The 19,671-nt window shown below is 46.9% G+C and overlaps 1 protein-coding gene across 3 annotated transcripts in view; it reads left to right on the top strand.

The window, feature by feature from the left end:
- Positions 1-19,671, top strand: part of LDLRAD3 (low density lipoprotein receptor class A domain containing 3) — a gene marked incomplete at both ends in the record, with an annotated part of 230,260 nt that overhangs the window by 66,673 nt on the left and 143,916 nt on the right. For 2 of the 3 annotated variants that reach the window (XM_084237405.1, XM_084237404.1), the window contains one exon: positions 12,806-12,952. The exons of the other annotated variant lie outside the window; for it this stretch is intronic. In XM_084237405.1, the coding sequence (XP_084093531.1) occupies positions 12,806-12,952 (147 nt within the window). The remainder of the gene's footprint in view (positions 1-12,805; positions 12,953-19,671) is intronic. 3 annotated transcript variants of the gene reach the window in all.

The raw sequence follows: 19,671 nt of genomic DNA, 5'->3' as shown, positions 1-19,671 counted from the left end.
CAGCCCGTCTCCCGACCTCCTGTCTCAGATGCTAGGATTCTATTGTATTTCATTCAAGGTGGGTCCTTTTACACTTCAGATCACCCTTCCTTTAATTATTAATCATGTAACTACATTATAATGGTATGTCTTGTGTAATGACATATTATGTGCCTACATTACATCTAGTCTTTATATAACAGTAATTCTTTAATAGTGGGTAATAATACCTTTAACAAATGAACTCTGGCTAATCTATGGCCTCTATCTGTGTGCTGTCTTATAAAATGTATGATAATTCTGGAAGTGTCCTCTGAATTTTTAGTACTTTTTTCTTTTTCCTTAAGAGTTTTTCTGGTGTGAGTGACACACAATTAGACTCATGTTTCCAGGCCTGTGATTATGTGAAGAAACAGCCCCTTGGTGAACTGAGGGAGCTTGTCAGGGTTGCTTTTGATCCATCTCCATTTTATAGAGGAGGAAACTGAGGCACAGAGGGTTTACCCCAGTCCCTGAGCTTGGAAGCAGCGTGGATTTAGAATTCATAGTTTGTGGACTCCTGACTGACCTCAGTGAGAACTCTGAAATCCCTCTTTTATTTGCTTTGTTTTTTGCACTGTCATAATCTACCCTTTCCAGTTTGGAAAATCCAAACAAGTTTGTCTACACAGTTTCAGACCTTTGATTTAGCAAATCTGACAGGTTCCTTGCAAAGCTAAATTACTCCCTCTGAAAGCTGTGCTCCTTCAGACTTGCACACTGACTTGGGGGCTCCAGCAGTAAATACTGCTCAACTCGGGTACTTGTTGCATGTGCAAACGTCATTTACTCTAGAAGTCAGCTAATTCCTCATGATGGAGGGCCCGTCGTCACATTCAGCGCCCAGGGAGGATGCCCGCGTGAGCAGGTTGTGAAAACGGGGTGGACCGGTTTAATGGATTAAGCTACTTAAGAAAATTTAAAAAGACTCTCTGGCTAATACATATTCCCGCCTGGCTTGGTAGTGGCAGGCCCGTGTTTTTGATTCCCTTGGCACAGTTCCTCTCCTAATCAGAAGTGATAAGCCGAACAATGGTTCATTTGCTGAGACATGATAGAAGATTATGGATAATCCAAGTGAACCAGAGAGGCCCCCGGATCTGTGGGGACAGGAGCCAGGTCTGCTGGCCGCCCCTTGGCACATTATTTTCTCCTGTCAGAGGAGAGCATGGGCCAGGCGTCCCTGTGTGGATGAGGGGGCAGTGGGAGTTCTAAATAGAATCTGGCGTTGTCCAGGGGCTGGAAACCCCAGCTTCTCTGGCTGCTCCAGCCCTGCTTTTGACAGGCTGGTTGATCTCTAGGTCCTGCTCTCTCTGTACTTAAAAAGGAGGAACTGCCTTCAGTACCTGCCTTGCAGGGATGCTTTCAGTTCTTTGAAGGAAGAGCTCTGCCTAAATCCGGGCCATTATTTTTAAATGAAGGACAAAGACCTTATGGAGGATGGGCAAGTAATAAGTGTTTGCCTGCCTGCTGTGGTACGGGGTGTGTGTCCACAGAAATAAGAAGGAGCTGGTTGACAGTTGGAAAGAACTAGAACAACATCTATTACTGCCTTACTTTGTACCTGGGGAAATGAGGCCCAGGGAGGTGGAGCAACTCCCTCAGATCCTGGGGTGGATGCCATGTGCCTTTCTCTTTTCTCCTGCTTCATAACCATGTTTTTTGGGGGCAGGTTGGTTCACATTGATGCCTTGACCTCTGTTTCAGAGCCCTAAGAATGATTCAAGAGGGTGAATTATTTCTTAGGAATAAAGGGACAGAGGCTGTCGCGTGTGGGAAGGCACACAGCAGCTTATGCTGCGAGCTCCTTGTCTGTGTTCTTAAAATCTGGTGTCTGTCCCTAAAGTCTGCTTGTTTGGACCTAAGTGACCAATGAACTCAGGCAAGCCCTACCTGCCCAGGTGGACCATTGCTGGAAGGCAGGGAGAGAAGAGGCACCAGTATCCTCTGAGCACCACTGAGAGCAACAGCAATCTGGGGAGAGTCAGAGAGAATGTGTGAAGGGAGGAGGGAGTTACAAATACTGAATTCAATTCTTATAGAATCCCAGGTACACACCACCTCTTCTATTTACTTTTTCCCTATGTCCGTTACATGTACAGCTATTCTATCTCTGTCCTTAGCAACTCTGCCAGGGGAGTGACCCCGGTTTTACAACTGGAGATTGGAAGCTCAGAGAGTGTAATGCACTTGACTAGAGTCACACAGCTTGTTACAGTCATTTGAATCAAATCGCAGCCCTGCTGCCCCAACTGCCCACACCCCATCCCCCTGTTTGCTCAGCTGCCTATAGCCCCATGGTGAGGGGTGAAGAGGCAGATGGCATGAACTATTCTGAGAAAGACAGCCTTATAGTGGCCCTCCCCACCCTGACTTCACAAGGAGTTAGCATTTAAAATATATCTGACCTTCTGCTAGGCCTGGCTATTTTTATTTTTGGAATGTCACAGCTTCAAAAGTTGGGTGGGTAAATTTATCTTAGGAGTTGTGTTTATTTTTTTTTCCTGCACAATCCATTTCTACTCTGCAACTGTGGCTGCCTTTCAAAAAATGAAGAGTTCATAATAGACCGAATCTCCCAGGTGAATGCTTTGCATTTGCTCTTTTTCCCCATGTGACACCTGCCCCTTTATCGCTCATCCTTTCACAGTTGATGGGGTGTTTGAAGCTAAAATATTCATGTAAACAGCCCCGTATGTCTTTCATAGATTATTCTCAAATAGCATAATTTTTATCTTTATAGTGAATGCCATTAATGAAATATTTTTAAAGTGGTAGACAAAAGGCACCAAGAATAACCCAGAGAAACCCAGCGTGTCTTCCTTCTGGCTCCACTGATCCCTCATATTTGGTCATGCTTGCCTTGGTTTTAAAGAAACGAATCTTACAGTGAAAGTTACTTGCATTCTTTATTATCCACAAGGTCACCACTGTCCTGGATGAATATTTTCAGAAATCCACTTACATCTGTGTGCACCCATGAAAAGACTGTATTTTTTTTTTTAAGATTTATTTTTATTTATACAAGAGCTGGGGAACAGGCCAGAGTCGCAGGAGGGTGAGAGGATTCACCAGAGTCAGAGCGGGGAGCAGAACAGGCAGACGGACTGAAAGCACTGCTGAGGGGAGCAGCGGGTGAGACAGGAGAGGTTTGCCTCGCCATGTGGGATTCTTGCCCACCGGCCAGGAGGCTGCGGACAGCTTCACAGAGCTGCGCTCAACCCACTGCGCCACCGGGGAGGCCCGAAAAGACTATTTTTCAGTCTTGATATAAGTGCTGTCTGTCATTTGCCATTTTTCCTAAGCTTTCCGTAGATGTATCCATGTTGATTCACTCCACCCCAGTTTGTTAAATCAGAGCTCTGGGTGGTGTTCCATTGTGTGGGTGTACCCCAATTTTTCATCCACTCTCCTTTTGATGAGCATTTAGTTTGTCTTGCCATCTTGTGGTGAACGTTCCCTTGCTGCCACCTTCTGCACGTTTCCCCAGGTCTGGGGTATGCACCGGGACAGAGTTAGCTGGTTCACAGGGTAGGAATGTCTTCAGCCTCACTCGGAGTTGCCAGGCGGCTCTTTCAGAAGCATCCAACATGGGCAGTGTGATTCCTGTTGGTTCACATCCTCTCCCACTGGAGAATATCAGAATTCCAATTTTTGCAAGTTTAATCAGTAAGAAAGAGAACTTCCATGTTCTCTTTTGGTGGCAACTGAGTTTGAGTATATATTAAGTGACTCCTCAGAACTTTTCTCATAGCTGAAAGTACTTGGTAATATCTGTTGGGTTGCCTGAGTTTTCTTATAGTCTGCTAAAATAATCCTAAATAGGAGCGTTTGTGGATTATATATATAGTGGAAGCAGATACTGTCTTCCAGTTAGGTTAATGCCTTATCTTTTTTAAAGATTTATTTAACTTATTTATGTATAGTAGAGCTGGGATGTAGGCCAGAGGGGTGTGTGTGTGTGTGTGTGTGTGTGTGTGTGTGTGTGTGTGTGAGAGAGAGAGAGAGAGAGAGAGAGAGAGAGAGAGAAAGGATTCATCAGAGACAGAGTGGGGAGCAGAATAGGTAAACTGACTGAAATACACTGCTGAGGGGAGCAGCCAGGAGACAGCAGAGGTCTGCTGCGCCATGTGGGTATATCCCTGGCCAGGGATCGAACTTATGCCGCAGCGGCTGCACATGACTTCTTAACCCCTTGCACCAACTTCATTACCAACTTCATTACCCATGCTTTTTTTTTTTTTTAGCATCTTATTTCAGAAATTCTTCCTTAGCCTGAGCTGGTCTTTGGTGGTCTTAAATGAAGCTCATTTTGCTTTTTTGTTCTTGTGCCTTGGCTTGGTCTGGTATGTCACATACATGGTGCCTGCATGTATCTGAGGTGAGCTGAGAATGTTTCCTGGTGAGTAGCTGTTGCAGGCTCCCTGGGCAGGGCACAGGCAGGGGGGCAGACTTGAACTTGGGGTCAGAACACAGTCCTACTTGACCCTGAGGCTGTTTCTGAGAGGTGCTGAAGTGTGGAGTTGATAGGCCTGGCTTATCTGCAAACCTGATAAAATTGGTCATTAAGCTCTCCTGCTCTCATCCTTCAGTTTAGCTTCACTGCCTCATGCTCACTTCCTGACGGCTGCTGCTACTGCTGATTGGAGCTGAAAGACAGCAGGCACTTGGGGCTTGGTCCTGCTGCAGGCCTGATGGGAGGCCAACTCTTGGTGAGAGCATGGGTGTGTGAGGAGGGCTCAAGGAAGTTCATCCAGAAACCCTTCACTTCTGCTGCTCCTAGGAGCTCAGAGGACTCTGCAGACCCAAGCTCACCTACCATTGTATTTTGCACAGAAGTATGAGTGGGCTCAAGTCAGGTTTAGATAAACTCACAGAACTTGCAGGTCAGAACTGGCAGGGCCCCTAGGAGTCATCAGGTTCTATTCCCTTACTCATTCAGTTGGCAGGCATTTTACAGGGTATCTGGTGGTGGGATGGGGGTGGGGGTGGTACCTGGCACTTGCAAGTTGCTGGGGACACAGACTGAAACAGGACACCCAGACTCCCTGCCTTTGTGGTGGGGGGAGGACCACTGAGCCACTGGGACCATTTCAGAATACAGTGATGTGATGGGACAAAGAAGTGCCTTTGTATCTGGTGCCTTTGCTGTTTTTTGTTTTTCTAAGTATACCTGTCTCTTCTAGCCCAGGAGTTGTTAATCTGTGGCCTAAGGGTCAAAGTCAGCCACCCAGTCCCTGAGCTAAGTATAGCTTTTACATCTTTTAATGACTAAGAAAAAAAGAATTAAACCTTGGCAGTAGATTTTGCTGATCAGGAACACTATCTTTGAACCTTAGTCAAGTGAAATGCTACCTGCCTGACCCCCTCAGAAAATAACTCCATGTTTCTCATCAACAGGCCTGTATTACAGAATATTATTCTCAATTATTATGATAATATCTTAAATTTTATGTATCTACACAATACCATCATAATATCTTTAACTTGGCCTTCTGGCCTGCACAGCCAAAATATTTATTACTGACCCTGAAGACATTTGCAGACTCCTGTTCTAGCTGGTGACCTTGAGCAGGTTGCTTCCTTCATTCCATTGTCCCCATCTGCAAAAAGGGCTATTGAAAGAAGTAAAGGGAAACTGATGCTAAACTCCTGCCACATGTTAACAGTGGATGTTGGATCTTACCTAGTGTAAAGTCAATAATGATCAATTTCTTCAGGGCTGTGAAAAGTAATGTAAGGAAGGATCGGGACCACCGGGGTGGGATGGGACATGGTGCTTCCCTTTGGGGGTCAGAATCCTGAGGACTAACATCCTCCAGTGTTGCTGTCTGGCCCCCAGAGCGGTGGACCTTGGACCTTGCCAGGACTGCCTCTGACAAGTCTGCAAATCCCCAAGACTTTAATGCTGCTCTGACATAATTTTTCTCATGAAATGCAATGAAGCATAACTAAAAAATGTAAGTAACAGCTTCGGGCCCTTAATGAGGCTATAAATACAGAACAAAAATAATTTATAAAGCTATTTCCTGGTGAAGAACTGTCCTTTTCTGAGACCTCTTCACTTTCTCTTTGCTTGCCTCATTAACACTAGCCATTGGCCTTCTTTGCTAACTCATTTTGAGAAGGAAACAAAGCATTTATCATTTTGTAACGGTTGCTACTCTGCACTCCATGGGAGAAGCAAAGACAAGAAGTTCTGTGAGGTGCAGATGCTGGGTGGACAGTTAGGCTCACTCACTGCCCAGGTGACTACCAACTACAAAGTGTTCCTGCAGCAGAATTACACATTGTCTTCCTTTAGGGGCACAGACAGTGTGGATATGAGTGCCAAGGCTTAGCAGTGCTGGCCTGAGCCCCTTGGTCATTTCCTACCTTCTCACTAACTTTCCTGGGCTGTGTATCTGCCTGGAACAGATGGGTCAGTGCTGGATGGGGCTTCTAGAATGAGGTCCCAGGGCAGGGCGGGGGCAGAGTCTAGACAGAGCTGAAGTCCTGGCTCAGCTCAGGTGCTTGGAGCCAAAGGCATGTCCACACGCCAGGCTCAGACATCCACGATTCCCAGAGCAGAGCTCGAGCAGGAAGCTGTCTGATGAGAGCCGGATGGCTCTGGGAAGTCCTCGGCACAGAAGACTCTGGTTCTGGCCCACACTGATGCCACCGTGCAGAGCAGTCTGGAGTCAAAAGGACCTCTGGGGATTTTCCAGGGATGTTTGCAAACATATTACTGAAAGACTTGGTACTAGACACGCGCCTGGACACGGAACGTCTGTGTGCTTTTGAAGAATTGAGGCGAAGGGAAAACAGATGGTTGATTTTAGTGGCCTCGTAACATGATGGTTGTTGGCACGAGGCAGTGGGAAGAGGTGTGTTAATTCTCCAGGTAGGTTTTAGGGAAGATCTATTTGAGATCTCCAAAATGGCATGCTGAGCTGATGGGCAACTGTACTTACGTTTGTGTGTCTTGCTTTGTTGTTTACTGGGCCTGCTAACTGTTATGTCAGGAAGCAGAAGATAAAAACTCAGGCAAATGGGAAGAAATCTGTAAGTAATGGCCTGTGAATGGTTTGCAGATGTCAGTTCTGTATTGCATCATGAACAGGGATATCCCTAATGGGGGGATCAACAGAGGGAGAGAGGAAAATGTGGAGGACTCCAAAGGGTGGAATACAATTCCCATTTCTCAGCTGGAACAGTCACCACTACTAACAGCATGTTCCAGAAGGAGAGTTCAGTGGAATGCAGCAGCTGTCTGCATTTTTTGCAGTTGCCCCTGTTTTGGCCCCCCTCATCAAATATAAATTTGTGGGTGCCAAAAATTTTGGAAGAAGCTGTTGCAGCAGGCTGTTTGCTTTTGCCCAATGGGGGAGGACTTGGACTTTTTTTTTTTCCCCATTCCTGGTGCAGATGGTGTAGTTATTTTAAGTAAGTGATGTATTGCAGTGAAAATGGGCAACTCTTTTTCATTTTTCAGCTTAATGAAAAAAAGAAAAGGAAGGAGGAGAAACCTCAGCTAGCCAACTTCGTGCTAATGCTTGTCTTTTTTGGAATCTAAATGTGTCCCAAGACAATGAGGTGGGTTAAATATTTCAGCCACTAGAAAGTTCTGCTGTCGGCCTGAAAAGATTTCTAACCTCTTTTAAAGCCGACAGGGTAGTAATTTACTTGCACTAATCCAGATATCCCCATGTCCCTTATTTTAACTACGTATGTACAGATTCTACTCATCTGCTAGGGAGAGGAAGCAAGAAGTAGATGGAACTTTCCAAGGAAGAGTATGGGAGCTGGGGATCAACCGGGACCCGAGCACTTGGTTTTCTTCTTAGAGCAGACACAAGTATTTATTGGGAAATCTCCTGAACAGCAGGTGCCAGGGATACAAAGTGGAATGAGACAGCTCTGCTTTCAGGGAGCATGCCGTCTAGTGGGGAGCCCAGATAAATCAGCAAGCCCACCTTGGGATAAGAGAAAAGGCAAGATGCTATCAGGATGAAAAAGGGAGGCTGCTTTAGGTTGGGTGTCAACAGGGATCTCAGAGTAAGTGATAAAAAGCCCAGGTCCAAAGGGTGAATGAGATTAGCCGGATGTATTAGTTCACTAGGGCTTCCAAAACAAACTGCCACAGACTGGATGGCTTAAACAACAGACGTTTATTTCCTCGCAGTTCCAGATGCTTAGAAGTGTGTCATGGGGTGTGATCAGCACCGGTTTCTTCTGAAGCCTCTCTCCTTGGCTTGCAGGTGTCTGTCTTCTCCCTGTGTCTCTGTACCTGTGTGTGACCTTCATCTCTTTTATAAGGACACCAGTCACACTGGCTTAGGCCTCACCTGAATAGCCTCATTTTCACTTAATCTCTTTTGTGTGTGTGTTCTGAGATTTCTGTTTTTTTTTTTTTATTTGTTTACTTATTTTTTTAAGATTTATTTATTCATGCATACAAGAACTGGGGTACAGGCCAGACGTGCAGGAGGGTAAGAGGATTCACCAGAGACAGAGTGGGGAGCAGAACAGGCAGACTGACTGAAATACACTGCTGAGGAGAGCAGTGGGCGAGACAGGAGAGGTCTGCTGTGTCATGTGGGACCCTTGCCGGCCAGCCGGGATCCAACCAGCACTGCAGAGGCTGCGGACAGCTTCACAGTGCTGTGCTTAACCACCTGCACCACCAGAGCGGCCCTCACTTAATCTTCTTTAAAGGTCCTGTCTCCAAATGCAGTCATATTCTGAGATACCAGGGTTTAGGGCTTCCCCATACAATTTGGGGTTCGGGAGGCAGGTGAGAGCTCAACCCATCAAACACAAAACACTGGGTGAAAAGAGGGTGGAAGCATCAGGGCCAGGAAGCGGCATGCGGGAGGCCCCACCGCAGGGAGGACATTTGTGTTTGAGGAGGTGGTTGCAAAGGAGGTGGCAGTGGTAGGCAGGGGCTGGGTCCTGCTGGGCCTTGTCATCCATGACAGGAGTTTCAGATTTATTATAAGGGCACCAGGGACATTAAAAAACCTCCCTCTGCTGTGAGGAGAAAGAGCTGGGGGTGGTGAGAAGCGAGTGTTAGGAGGTTGGTTTATGTCGGAGTGTCTCCACCACGGTCCCGTTGCCATTTCAGTCTCTGTGTTGTTGATTGTGGATGTAGGACAGCATCCCTGGCTTCTGCCACTAGGTGCCATAACCAGTGGTCTCCAGAGATCCCCTGGAGGGCACAAGTGCCCCCTTTTGAGAACCAGTGGATTGGCGAGGGCAGCCGGGAATGGCCACTGCCAGTTTGGTGAGACACAGTTGGTGGGTTTGAGGAAGATTTTTGAAGATAAAATCAACAGGATTTAACCTCTCTGCTTTGGTTACTCCTTGGGCTTTTGAGTTTGACACTATTGTCACTTCCCTGAGGCTCTGTGACCTCTTCTACTGAATGGGGGTTTTGGGAGCAGGCCTGGAGCTGAGGACACCAGGCGAGCTCTCTCTCTTGGTTCTTCTTGTCTTTGGCAGGGAAATAATTCAACATTGAAACCAGAGTTATACAGAAAAGCAAAAGATTTACTGGTAGATAAGAGGCAGGACAGGAAAGCTCTCTAGCAGAGAAGGGTCTCGAGTGGGGAGCCTCTGAGGGAGCAAGAAGTAGGTGCTTATATGGGTATAGTTGGCAAGGGGTAGGGGCTTGGTTTTGGATGTTTCCAAGTTGTATCTCTCATGGATTGACTGGGGCCCACAGGGCCTCCTAGGTTACCAGGGCCCTCTGAGGTTTCCCACATTACCTGGCCTGCCTTCCCGAGACGGGCTTTGGTTCATTGCTTTGGATTTGTGTTACTGTGCATGTTCTGAACATTCCACTTTTTACTGTGTTGGGGGCCGGGGTGCCCAGATTCCCATCATTTGTTTCTCGTTTGGTGTGATAGGTGGGTTTAGGATACCTGGACTTGGGGAACCTCCCTGTTTCCCACCGATTCTTATTCATATTGATAAATGGGCTTGGAGCTCCCTGATCCTAATTGACTACCTGTACCCATCTCCTAACCTCCCTATTCAATGGTGGAGGAATTGCTCAGTAGAACTCAGAGCTGGTGCCTCTGTGTTGTCATTCACCAGGCCCCAGGGACCCCGGTCCTGCCGGAAAAGCACTTGGAGCCCGCGGCTGGCGGGACCACCTGCGTGCAGCAGACGTGGTGTTTAGTCTCTGCCTCACACCCTTTCATCCGTCAGGACCATGTGCCGCCTGCCTGCTGACTCGCAGAGCCAGCTCCTTGGAATCTAATCTGGCCAATTTTCTGGCTCCGGAAATCTGTTTATCAGAACAAGATTTCACAGTTGTAGTGACTTTTCCAGGGGGCTCGCCTTGGAGGAGCTGGCGCTACAAAAGCACGTGTGAGTGATTTCCAAACCAAACAGAGTGACAGCTCCTTTCTTGGAGCCCTGGAGAGTTGCCTGCTTGCTGGTGGGGCTCACTGGAATGTGTGTGTTTTCTGGATTCAGCCTTTTGTGTCTGGCAGGGATCCAGCACCTGACTATTGTCCTGGACGCCTGTCATCCCCCCTATGGCATCTGCTCTCCCCAGGGATGGGGGTAGGTTTCATGTTCTCAGGGGTGGTGGTCTTGGGAGGGATTCTGGTACTGCATCTGGGCTCAGTGGACAGTCCCATGACCTGGGGTGTCCGACTTAGTAGGAAAACGGGTAGAAAGGGGCATAGCACATTTGTGGGTCCTCGTAGCCAGAGCTGTGTGCCTTTTTATCCCATTGCCTCCTGCTCATGGACTGAGCCTCCTGCGTGGTGTTTGCCGACACTGTTCTCTAGGCCTGAGAAAAGCAAGAGATTCACTGGTAGATAAGAGGGAGGACTTACTTTCCCTTTTCGTGTATCTATCTGTGTCTCCCACAAATGCCACCTTTTACCTGGAGCCCTTTTTTAATGCCGTGAATTTCAACTTTATCCTAAGAGTAATGGGGAGCCATTCAGTGACTTTGTAAAGAAAGGAAGAGTCATGATCGTGTAGTGAGGTCTCACTGGCCACAGGAGGGACTCGGGATATGGGAAGGCCACATTGGGGGACTGTGGCTGTAATCTCAGTAAGAGGCAGTAGTGACCTGGGCTGGAGTTGTGGCTGGAGCAGTGGTCACGAGCACGTTTGCAGGGTGATGGAATGGCACTGGGACAAGGGGCATTTATAGGGTGCCGATATGGGTAGTGGGACAGACTGAGGCCTCTCTGGATTCTCTTAGAATTTTCCCAGTGAACTCTGAAAGCTCATTTTCAGTAGGGAGACATGCGCAGACATTATTAATTCAGTACAATGGGGAGTGGGTCTGCAAGGAACACCATGGCACTGGGTTGATGTGATCCCACTTGTGCTGGCCTTGTGCTGGGCCCTTTCCATTTGGTTGCTGCAAAATATTTTCAGTATTGCCCAGAGGTACCCAGGCTGTGCTGCAGAGAAAGTGCTCATTTCTGCTTGGAGAAGCCAGGGAATCTCAGAGAGGGAGCGCAACATAAAAAGTCTGTGCTAAAGGGTGTGCAGGGAGATACTAGGTGATCCACATGCTGAGGGACATTCCAGTGAGAAGAGGCGCACATATAAGGGACAGTGCATGAAAGATGTAATGTTGGGGCCCTGAATGTTCAGAGCGAGAGAAGCTTCTCCCCAGCAAAGCTTGCGGAAGGGGATCATGGACCCTGCCTTCCCTCTCCTCGCCTGGGAAACACCCTCTTGTTGCATGGAAATGGAATCTTTAGTGCACTTGCTGCCTTTCCAGCCAGAAAGGCGGAGTCTTAGCTTTCATCTCTGCATCAGTAGGGCCCTTGTCTAAGGATCTGGTCATAAATATTCTATAACCGCTTGAAGTTATTGGACTTCAAGCAGTTCAATAAGTTCAATAACTTATTGACAACTCAGGAGGGGGCCCTGAAGCTGTGCTTGCTGAGGGACTGGTCTTCCCCTCTTAGCCCTCCCCAAGAAAGAGATATTCGTTGTCTCCCAGCCATTGATTCCATTAGCCCAGACCAGTTAGATTCTGGCTCCCTTGAAAATCTGCCCCCAGGGTCCAGTGGCAGGTGTATCCAGCACACCCTGCCCGCACAACCTCGGCTTGGCCTGTTAGCTTTCCAGCCTGAGTTGGTGGCGCCATTTACTGACTGTATTCAGTGGAGTTGAATCTAAACCTTGGGACTCGGTCCTAAACCTCCAGCAACTTCTGGCACGCAGTTCAGTGACCTGGGGGCCTTCTTGGAGGTTAGAAGATCTGAGATAAGCTCTAGCTTGGCCTGCCCTCTCTTTGCGACCTCGGGCAGGTCAGTTTTATGCGCAAGACTCCTATTTCCTAAAGTGAAGTCATATCCCAGTATTCCTGCCAACTGGACCCGTGTTATGGAGTCTGTGCTTGTAGGGCCACAGGTCAGACGCCTGCAAAGAGCCGACGGTTCCCACTGCTGGGAACATTGGGTCACTGGTCCTGGAACCTCCATTCTTAGTCACTGCTGATGAACGGGAAAGAAGGTTTCGATCTTACAACTGATCTTTTTGATGGAGAAAGAAAGAAAAAAAGCCCAACCTATTTTGTGCCAGGCACCTGATAAGGACTTTCCCAATATTTCTCCATTTAGTCCTCTCAGAATCCCCAGAGCTAGATGGGACAGATTATCAGTCCATTTCACAGATGAGGAAACAGGCCCGGAGGAGTGACGGCTCCAACCCGAAAGTCTCCCTTATACAACCATGAGGATCAGGAGCCCTTCCACCCATGAGTCTCGGGTCCTTGCTGGCACGGCCTCACGGTCTGACCCCCTGTCTCTCTCTCCCATAGAGAGCCAGCTGCTCCCTGGGAACAACTTCACCAACGAGTGCAACATTCCTGGCAACTTCATGTGCAGCAACGGCAGGTGCATCCCTGGCGCCTGGCAGTGCGACGGGCTTCCCGACTGCTTTGACAAGAGTGACGAGAAGGAGTGCCGTGAGTGACCGGGCCTGGACTGGGGGTGTGGGTGCGGGGTGGGTCCTGCAGACTCTGCTGGTGGCAGGCAGGTGAGCTGGGCTTGCATGGATTCCAAATTCAGGGATTCAGCCACCTGCGAATGTCAGCGGGCCCACTATAAAGGACCTGGAACATCTGTGCATTTTGGTATAATGGTGGGGGATCCAGACACTAGTTCCCCTTGCAATCAAGGGCTGACTATAGTTAAGTTTGGGGGAGTCAAAGGTTATATGCAGTGTTTTTTGCCTGTCACCATCTCTCACCCATGTGTTGTTCAAGGCTTAACTGTATTCTGCTTGCATGTGCCCTTTTCTCTGTCCACATGGCATGGCCTGGTCATCATCTTCAAATGGGCAACTTCAGGACAGGCCTGGGTGTGTCTTTGTCCCTCTCTGCCCTTCTTCTTCAACCTGTATAATAGGCATGAGACTTGGGTTAGTGGTAATCTAGGAGCAAAGAGAGGCACCTGGGGTGTGAGTTGAGGGGCGTCCAGGCTGTCAAATGATAATGATTTTTGCTCCATGGAGGACAATTCCTTGTGCTCGCTGGAACGTAGGTAGCACCACAGAGTGAGCTTGGCCATGGTGCCCTGGCAGGTGGAGAGCTGGGCCAAGGCCTCTACTGGGTCACTTTCCTGAGGCCACGTGGTTCCTGGCTCTGCTGTGGGCTTTGGGCACCAGGCCAGGGGGCCTCTCTGGCAGGAGAATTCTGCATGCTGACTTTTCATCTTCTGGACGCCAACTGAGGAAATGAGTGAGGAGAGATGATAATTTGAACTTTTCACATCACTCTTACGGGAATTTGAGTCCCAGTCTGTTGATTCATGGGAAGGAGCCCTGGGTTCGGAGCCAGACCCCTTCCCTTGCGATGTGCCCCCTTGGAAGGCTGTCTGCTCCCATACGGCCCCAGCGCCATGAAGGGCCCAGTGTCCCTGCTCCTGCCCAGCCCTTTGGAGAAGTTTGTTGGGGAGGGGTTTGGTTGAGAATTTGTCTTCTTGGGGGTTATTTTACTTTGTTGGATGTGATTTTTTTTTTTTTGAATAGACCATATACATTATGCATTATTATTTTTGAAGAATCAAAAAAAAATTGTGACTTTTTTTCTGGCTTCCTCTGTTTCTAGCATGGCTTCAAAATTATCCTGCGGTTGTCATTTAACATATTGACATTTACTGTTCTTAATTTGAATTTCACATGAGAGTATGTGTGAACTCTCTATTCTGTGCAGTTTTGAGCATTTTTAAACATGCTACAAATATGTGGATGGCCATTTTTAGAATATGGTGTGTATTTGAACCCTAGTCAATGCAGATTGGCTTTAGCTGAGCTGGGACTGTCAGCAAAGGATAAGTTTGTGAAAGAATGCAGGATTGGGACTTGAGACTGCAGTTTTATTCCCAGCTTTGTGAAGAGCAGCTGTGTGCTATTTACTGGTATATTCTGTGACATGCTGTGTCCTCTCTCAATCTACTTCCGTGATTTCAGAATTCATGTGCAAACTAGAAAGATTGTGGAGAGTATATAATAATAATAACAACAACAACAACAACAACAACAAAGGTGGTGCAGACAGCTGCCTGGAGCTGTTTGGTTTGGTTTGGAACAGGCTTAACTTGGCTAGTCTCCATTTTTTCCTCCTCATTTCCTGCCCTTAACCCTCAAGTGTAATGGAACCGTCATTAGCATTGGCTTAATCCCTTGATCAAAACATAATTTTAAAAACCATACATACAGACAGATGCATAAGAAACCCATTTTCCTGTTGTTCTTTTTTTTGGTGTTTCAATTACAAAAGAGAAGAATTCTGGAAAACTTATACAGTGAAGGGAAGAAAAAGAAGTTCCTTTTATGAAACCTATCCTACTTTCATTTTAAATTTTTTACCTATTCCCCGCCAGAGGAGGACTTGGGGACATGAGCTCTGCAGAAAGACTATGTCCAAATCCCACGTCTTCTCCACCCTCCCAGCACCCATACTGTGATCTTAGGGAGGTTCCCAGGATGTCCTAAACCTTAGGCACTGGGCGCACTAAATAACAATTCTTGAACTCCCTCATGCCTGGTGTCCTAGTCTCTCCTAGCCAAAACAAGAATAATAAAGCTTCTCATGCCTCACGATGTTGTGAATTTTAATCTATATATAGCCCACGGCGCAGTGCTGCATGTAGTAAGTGACTTGGAAGCACTATTATTGGTCTGTCTGCAGAAACGACTGTACAGGCACGTGCGATTGGGTGACCTGCTCTTTTCTCCTTCACGTTAGTGGCCCCTGATCATGTTACCTTATTTCATATTCATCGTCGTTGTCTAGTGAGGTGGCCTGTAGGTTCATGAAGTACGTGCACTGTGACTTAGTCATGTTCTTTTGTTGGGTGTTTAAGTCTCTGGCTATTTCACCTTGGCTGAACAAGATGGCCCATGCCAGGTAAGGAAGTGACCCCAATGGGGTGACAGAGCCCAGTTGGGTGGGGCTGAGTGTCCATCGTATCAGCCCCATCATCTTTCCAGAGGCTTCCAAGAGGGGCCTGTTTCAAATCCATGCCGCCTCCTTCAAGGGAAGAGAACAGCGCCTGTGTCTTGGTGGGAAGCAAAAAAAAAAAGCCCTTTCTTTGATTCTGCAGAACAACTTGATATTCAGGCGGAGGAGAGGTGAAGGGGCCCTCGTTCTCACCTGCGAGAGGTGATGGCCTCAGGTGCCCTGTGAAGTGGCTCTGGCCTTTAGAAGATAATACACTAGAAAAAAGAGAATTCTGCCCGTTGCATAGGGGGAGAAAAGAGCCAGGAAAGGTCGAGGTGGGATATGAGGTAATGAGCTGCTCGTCTGTATCCACAAGCTAGTCTGTATCCACGATGGGGGAAAGGTTTTCATGAGACAGGAAGAAAGTTTATTAATCATAAAAGTAATAAAATTACATATCATAAAAATGGGGGACAGGGAAGAGGGAAACAATATCACACAAAGAACCCACACTCTGTCAGAACCGCTCTTGGCATCCGGAGGTGTTCATTTAGGCTTTTCCTGGTTGTACTCATTGTGGGTGTACAATTTTATATATATGTGTATTTTAACATTTCAACATTTTTCCATGTTTTTTCATATTTCTTTTTATAATTTTTAATGCTTAGGTAAATAGCCCATTCTACTTGGCATAATATATTTTATTTACTCATGTTTTGGCATTTACATTTGTTTCCAGTTTTTTGCTGTTAGAAATAGAATCTGCTGTTGTCAATGTAGCGTGGACATGACTGTCCCCTCCTCTGAGAAATTGTCTTGGGCTACATTCTGGGAAATGAAAGTACTGGATCAGGGGGCAGGAGCTTTTCTATATATACTTGCCACATGTTCTGCCCCAACTTGCTTTCTCACTGGCAACGTGGGAGGATTTATTGTACTCTTGGTAGCTTTAGGTAGTATCTTAGAAAAAAGATGTTGCTGGTTCATAGTTGAACGTGGTATTATATTTTAATTTCTATTTTTTTAAATTATCCAGTAAGGCTGAGTGTTCTCCCACCCCCATTTATTAGTGGTATGTCTGACTTTATGAAATCGTTACTAACACACTAGAATAAATTCCAGCTGGAATGAGTCATTAAATTTCCTGCCTGGTGGATCTCGAGACCCTCTTCCTTAGAGTTTTAAGAGCGGACACTCGTTTGAGGATAATTTGAGTGCATTTCTGTTCTTGGTTAGTGGGCCACCCTAAACCATCATATTAAACAAATATTTTTTTTTGTAATAAAAGTAACAGAAATAGAAAAATGTGGGCCCTCCATGAAGCTTGGTTATGGCGAGGGCAGTGGTGCGCCTCTTTGGGATGCACCTGCTCTGGAGTTTTCTTTTTTATTCACTCATAAGATGATCCCAAGTCTTGTGAGGGGGCACTGTTATGTCTACACACGGAGAGGAGCCACAGAGAGCATAGCTGAAGCATGCCCACTGGCCCACACCACAATCCCCATAACCTGACCCCATCAGACACCACTGCTGGGTCCTTCTATCTTTCTACACGTGTTTGCATTACTCTGAACGCTGAATGGGATCATACTGCAGTCACCACTAACCTGCTTAAAAAGAAAACAAAAACATCTGTCACGTTTTTCTACAGAAATGATTTCTAAAATGGATTTTAGTCCTGTGTGTCTCTGAAAAGTTTTCTTCTAAGAGACTGCAGTTCAATTACTGCCACTTGGTGTAATCAAGAAACTGGCAATCCTAGTTTCCAGAACCCTCCAGTGACCTGGAATCAGAGCTTTAAGATTTTTTTCCAGCTTGGTGTCGGGTTTCAGTAGCACTCTCTCTGTGTCCTATTCAAATTAGGGAAAGATCTTGCATGCTTGAGAGTCTTGTCAAGGTGGCTCATTGTCGTCTTTGAAAAATGATATTATTGATCAATATCTTTGACCAGGCATGTGTAGAATTTTAAAGTTGCCGGGGCCCTGAGTGTGTGTGTGTGTGTGTGTGTGTGTGTCTTAGGGAGGGAGTTGTGGGTATGGGGATAGATTCAAACCCTTGTCAAATCATACATTTTAATGACTCTCCTCATCCAGAGACAGAAAACTAGGTGCAAAATGGGATTTTGAGTGTTATTTGCTTTCACTGTACCCACCTACTCCTTGAGCACACCTTCTAATTGCTCTAGTGTGATGGCAGAAATCCGTGAGATAAGGTTGAGAGGACAAGTTTGAAATAATGATCACCTAAAAAGGGAGGAAAGCAGTGGCAGAAATTCATTCCTTTTCTCCCTTTTCTTGTCTTTTGCCTGTAGGTGGCGCCACAGGTACTGTTTTAGCTTAAATCTGGTGCCATAGGGTAAGCAGGGATGAGGGAGGAGAAGTCTGGATTTTGAGTTATTATCCTTACCAAACCTATTATCCTTACCAAGCAGCTATTTCCCAAGGCAGCTAATGGTTGGCTTCCATGCACAGGGCCTCGGGAAATCAGGAAGTTTCCAGTGGATGATAGCCTTTCTTTCTTCCTCTCAGGCTGCTCTGTCTTGGAGAAGGGAGTGGTGAGTGCTGACATTGTGACCTAGATAAGAGAGTTGTGGGAGGCAGCCACAGGGGGCTTGATTCTCCTCTTCAGCTGTGTAGAAAGCAAAATTGGCTCAATGCCATCATCATGGGGTGACTTGTTCACCCTCCCCAGATACATGTGTTGAAATCCTAACCCCCAGTATTTCAGAATGTCACCTTATTTGGCAATAGGGGCCTTACAGAAGTCAGCAAGTTCATTAAAATGAGGTCACTAGGATTGGCCCTACTCCAAAATGACCACGCCCTTATATAAGGTTTGGACCCAGACATACACAGAGGGAAGACAGTGTGAGGACTCTAGAGAAGATGGCCGTCTGTAAGCCCAGGAGACAGACCTGGAGCACCTCCTTCCTCCCAAACCCCAGAAGGAGCCAACCCTGTGGACTCTGTGATTTCAAGTGTCTGGCCTCCAGAGCTCTGAGATAATACATTTCAGTTGCTGAAGCCACTCAATTGTGGTATTTTGTTACAACAACCCTAGCAAACAGATCCAGCCAAGCGACAGCTGTCCCACAGCTGTGTAACAGGATGACATTCGCAGACATCCTGCTTCCGTTTTTGCCTTTAACAGTTTGAAAGTAGGAATCTTATTGTTATGGGGTGAATTGTGTCCCTTGTCTCCCCTCCCCCAAGGATATGTCCAAGTGCCCCAGAATATGACCTTATTTGGAAGCGGGGTTAATTGCAGATGCAATTAGTTAAGATACCTGTGTTGATGGGCCCTTAATCCATATGACTGGGGCCTGTATGAAGGATGAGGGAAGAAGGCCATGTGATAATGGGGCAGAGATTGGAATGATGCAGCTGCAAGCCAAGGAAAGCCAGCAGCTGCAGCTGCCACCTTGAAGAGAGGCAGGCCAGGACTCTGCCCAGACTCTGGGGGAGAGGCAGGGGGACTTAGTCCTGCAGACCCTTAATCGCAGATTCCGGCTTCCAAAATGTAAGCAAATATATTGTTGCTTAAAGGTAGTTTGTTATGGCAGCCCTAGGAGACGCATACACTTACTTCCCAGGGATACTAATTAAGCCACTAGGGATTCTTGGACTGGCTCGACTTTCTTTATGCACCTCACTGCCCCCTCCCACATCACCCAGCCTCCCTGGGAGGGTCATGCCCTCCTTTTTTGCTCGGGCACACCGCTTTGTCATGGATGAGATGTCCGTTCCACCAGGTGTTGGTTCTGGTAAGTCATTGTGGAGTGCTGAATTTCAAAAGCCTTCTGAAAAAATGGAGCTTCAGGAAACCAAAGTGGCACTTATACGAGTCTAGAGAATATTGCGGCTTAACACCATGTCCATTAAACACCTCAGCGTGAAACCTGGCTTCCTTTGCGGCGCCGGTTGTGCGGAAGAAATCCAGGGCCTGCGTGAGTTCGTGTTGCTTTTCTTTGACGTAGTCATTCTGTGTATTTTGTGTATTTGTTTTTAAATGTCTCGCGTATTTCTGGGCATGCCCTTCCGCTTGGCTGACTTTCTTTCCTCTCAGATGGGAGAACATAAACCCTGAGGTCAAGAATGGAGCTTTGGAGACAAACAGTACTGGGTTCTATAACCACAGCCTCCCTTTACAACACGAGGCCCGGGTGCCATTTTTACCATATTCTGTACCTATTTCCTCATCTGTAAAATTTCCTCATACATCTCCTCAAGGGAGATGTATAA

This window comes from Talpa europaea (genome assembly GCF_964194135.1).
Source record: "Talpa europaea genome assembly, chromosome: 1".
Taxonomy (NCBI): domain Eukaryota; kingdom Metazoa; phylum Chordata; class Mammalia; order Eulipotyphla; family Talpidae; genus Talpa; species Talpa europaea.
The sequence above is the reverse complement of the archived record's forward strand: the minus strand, read 5'-3'. Positions and strand labels throughout refer to the sequence as shown.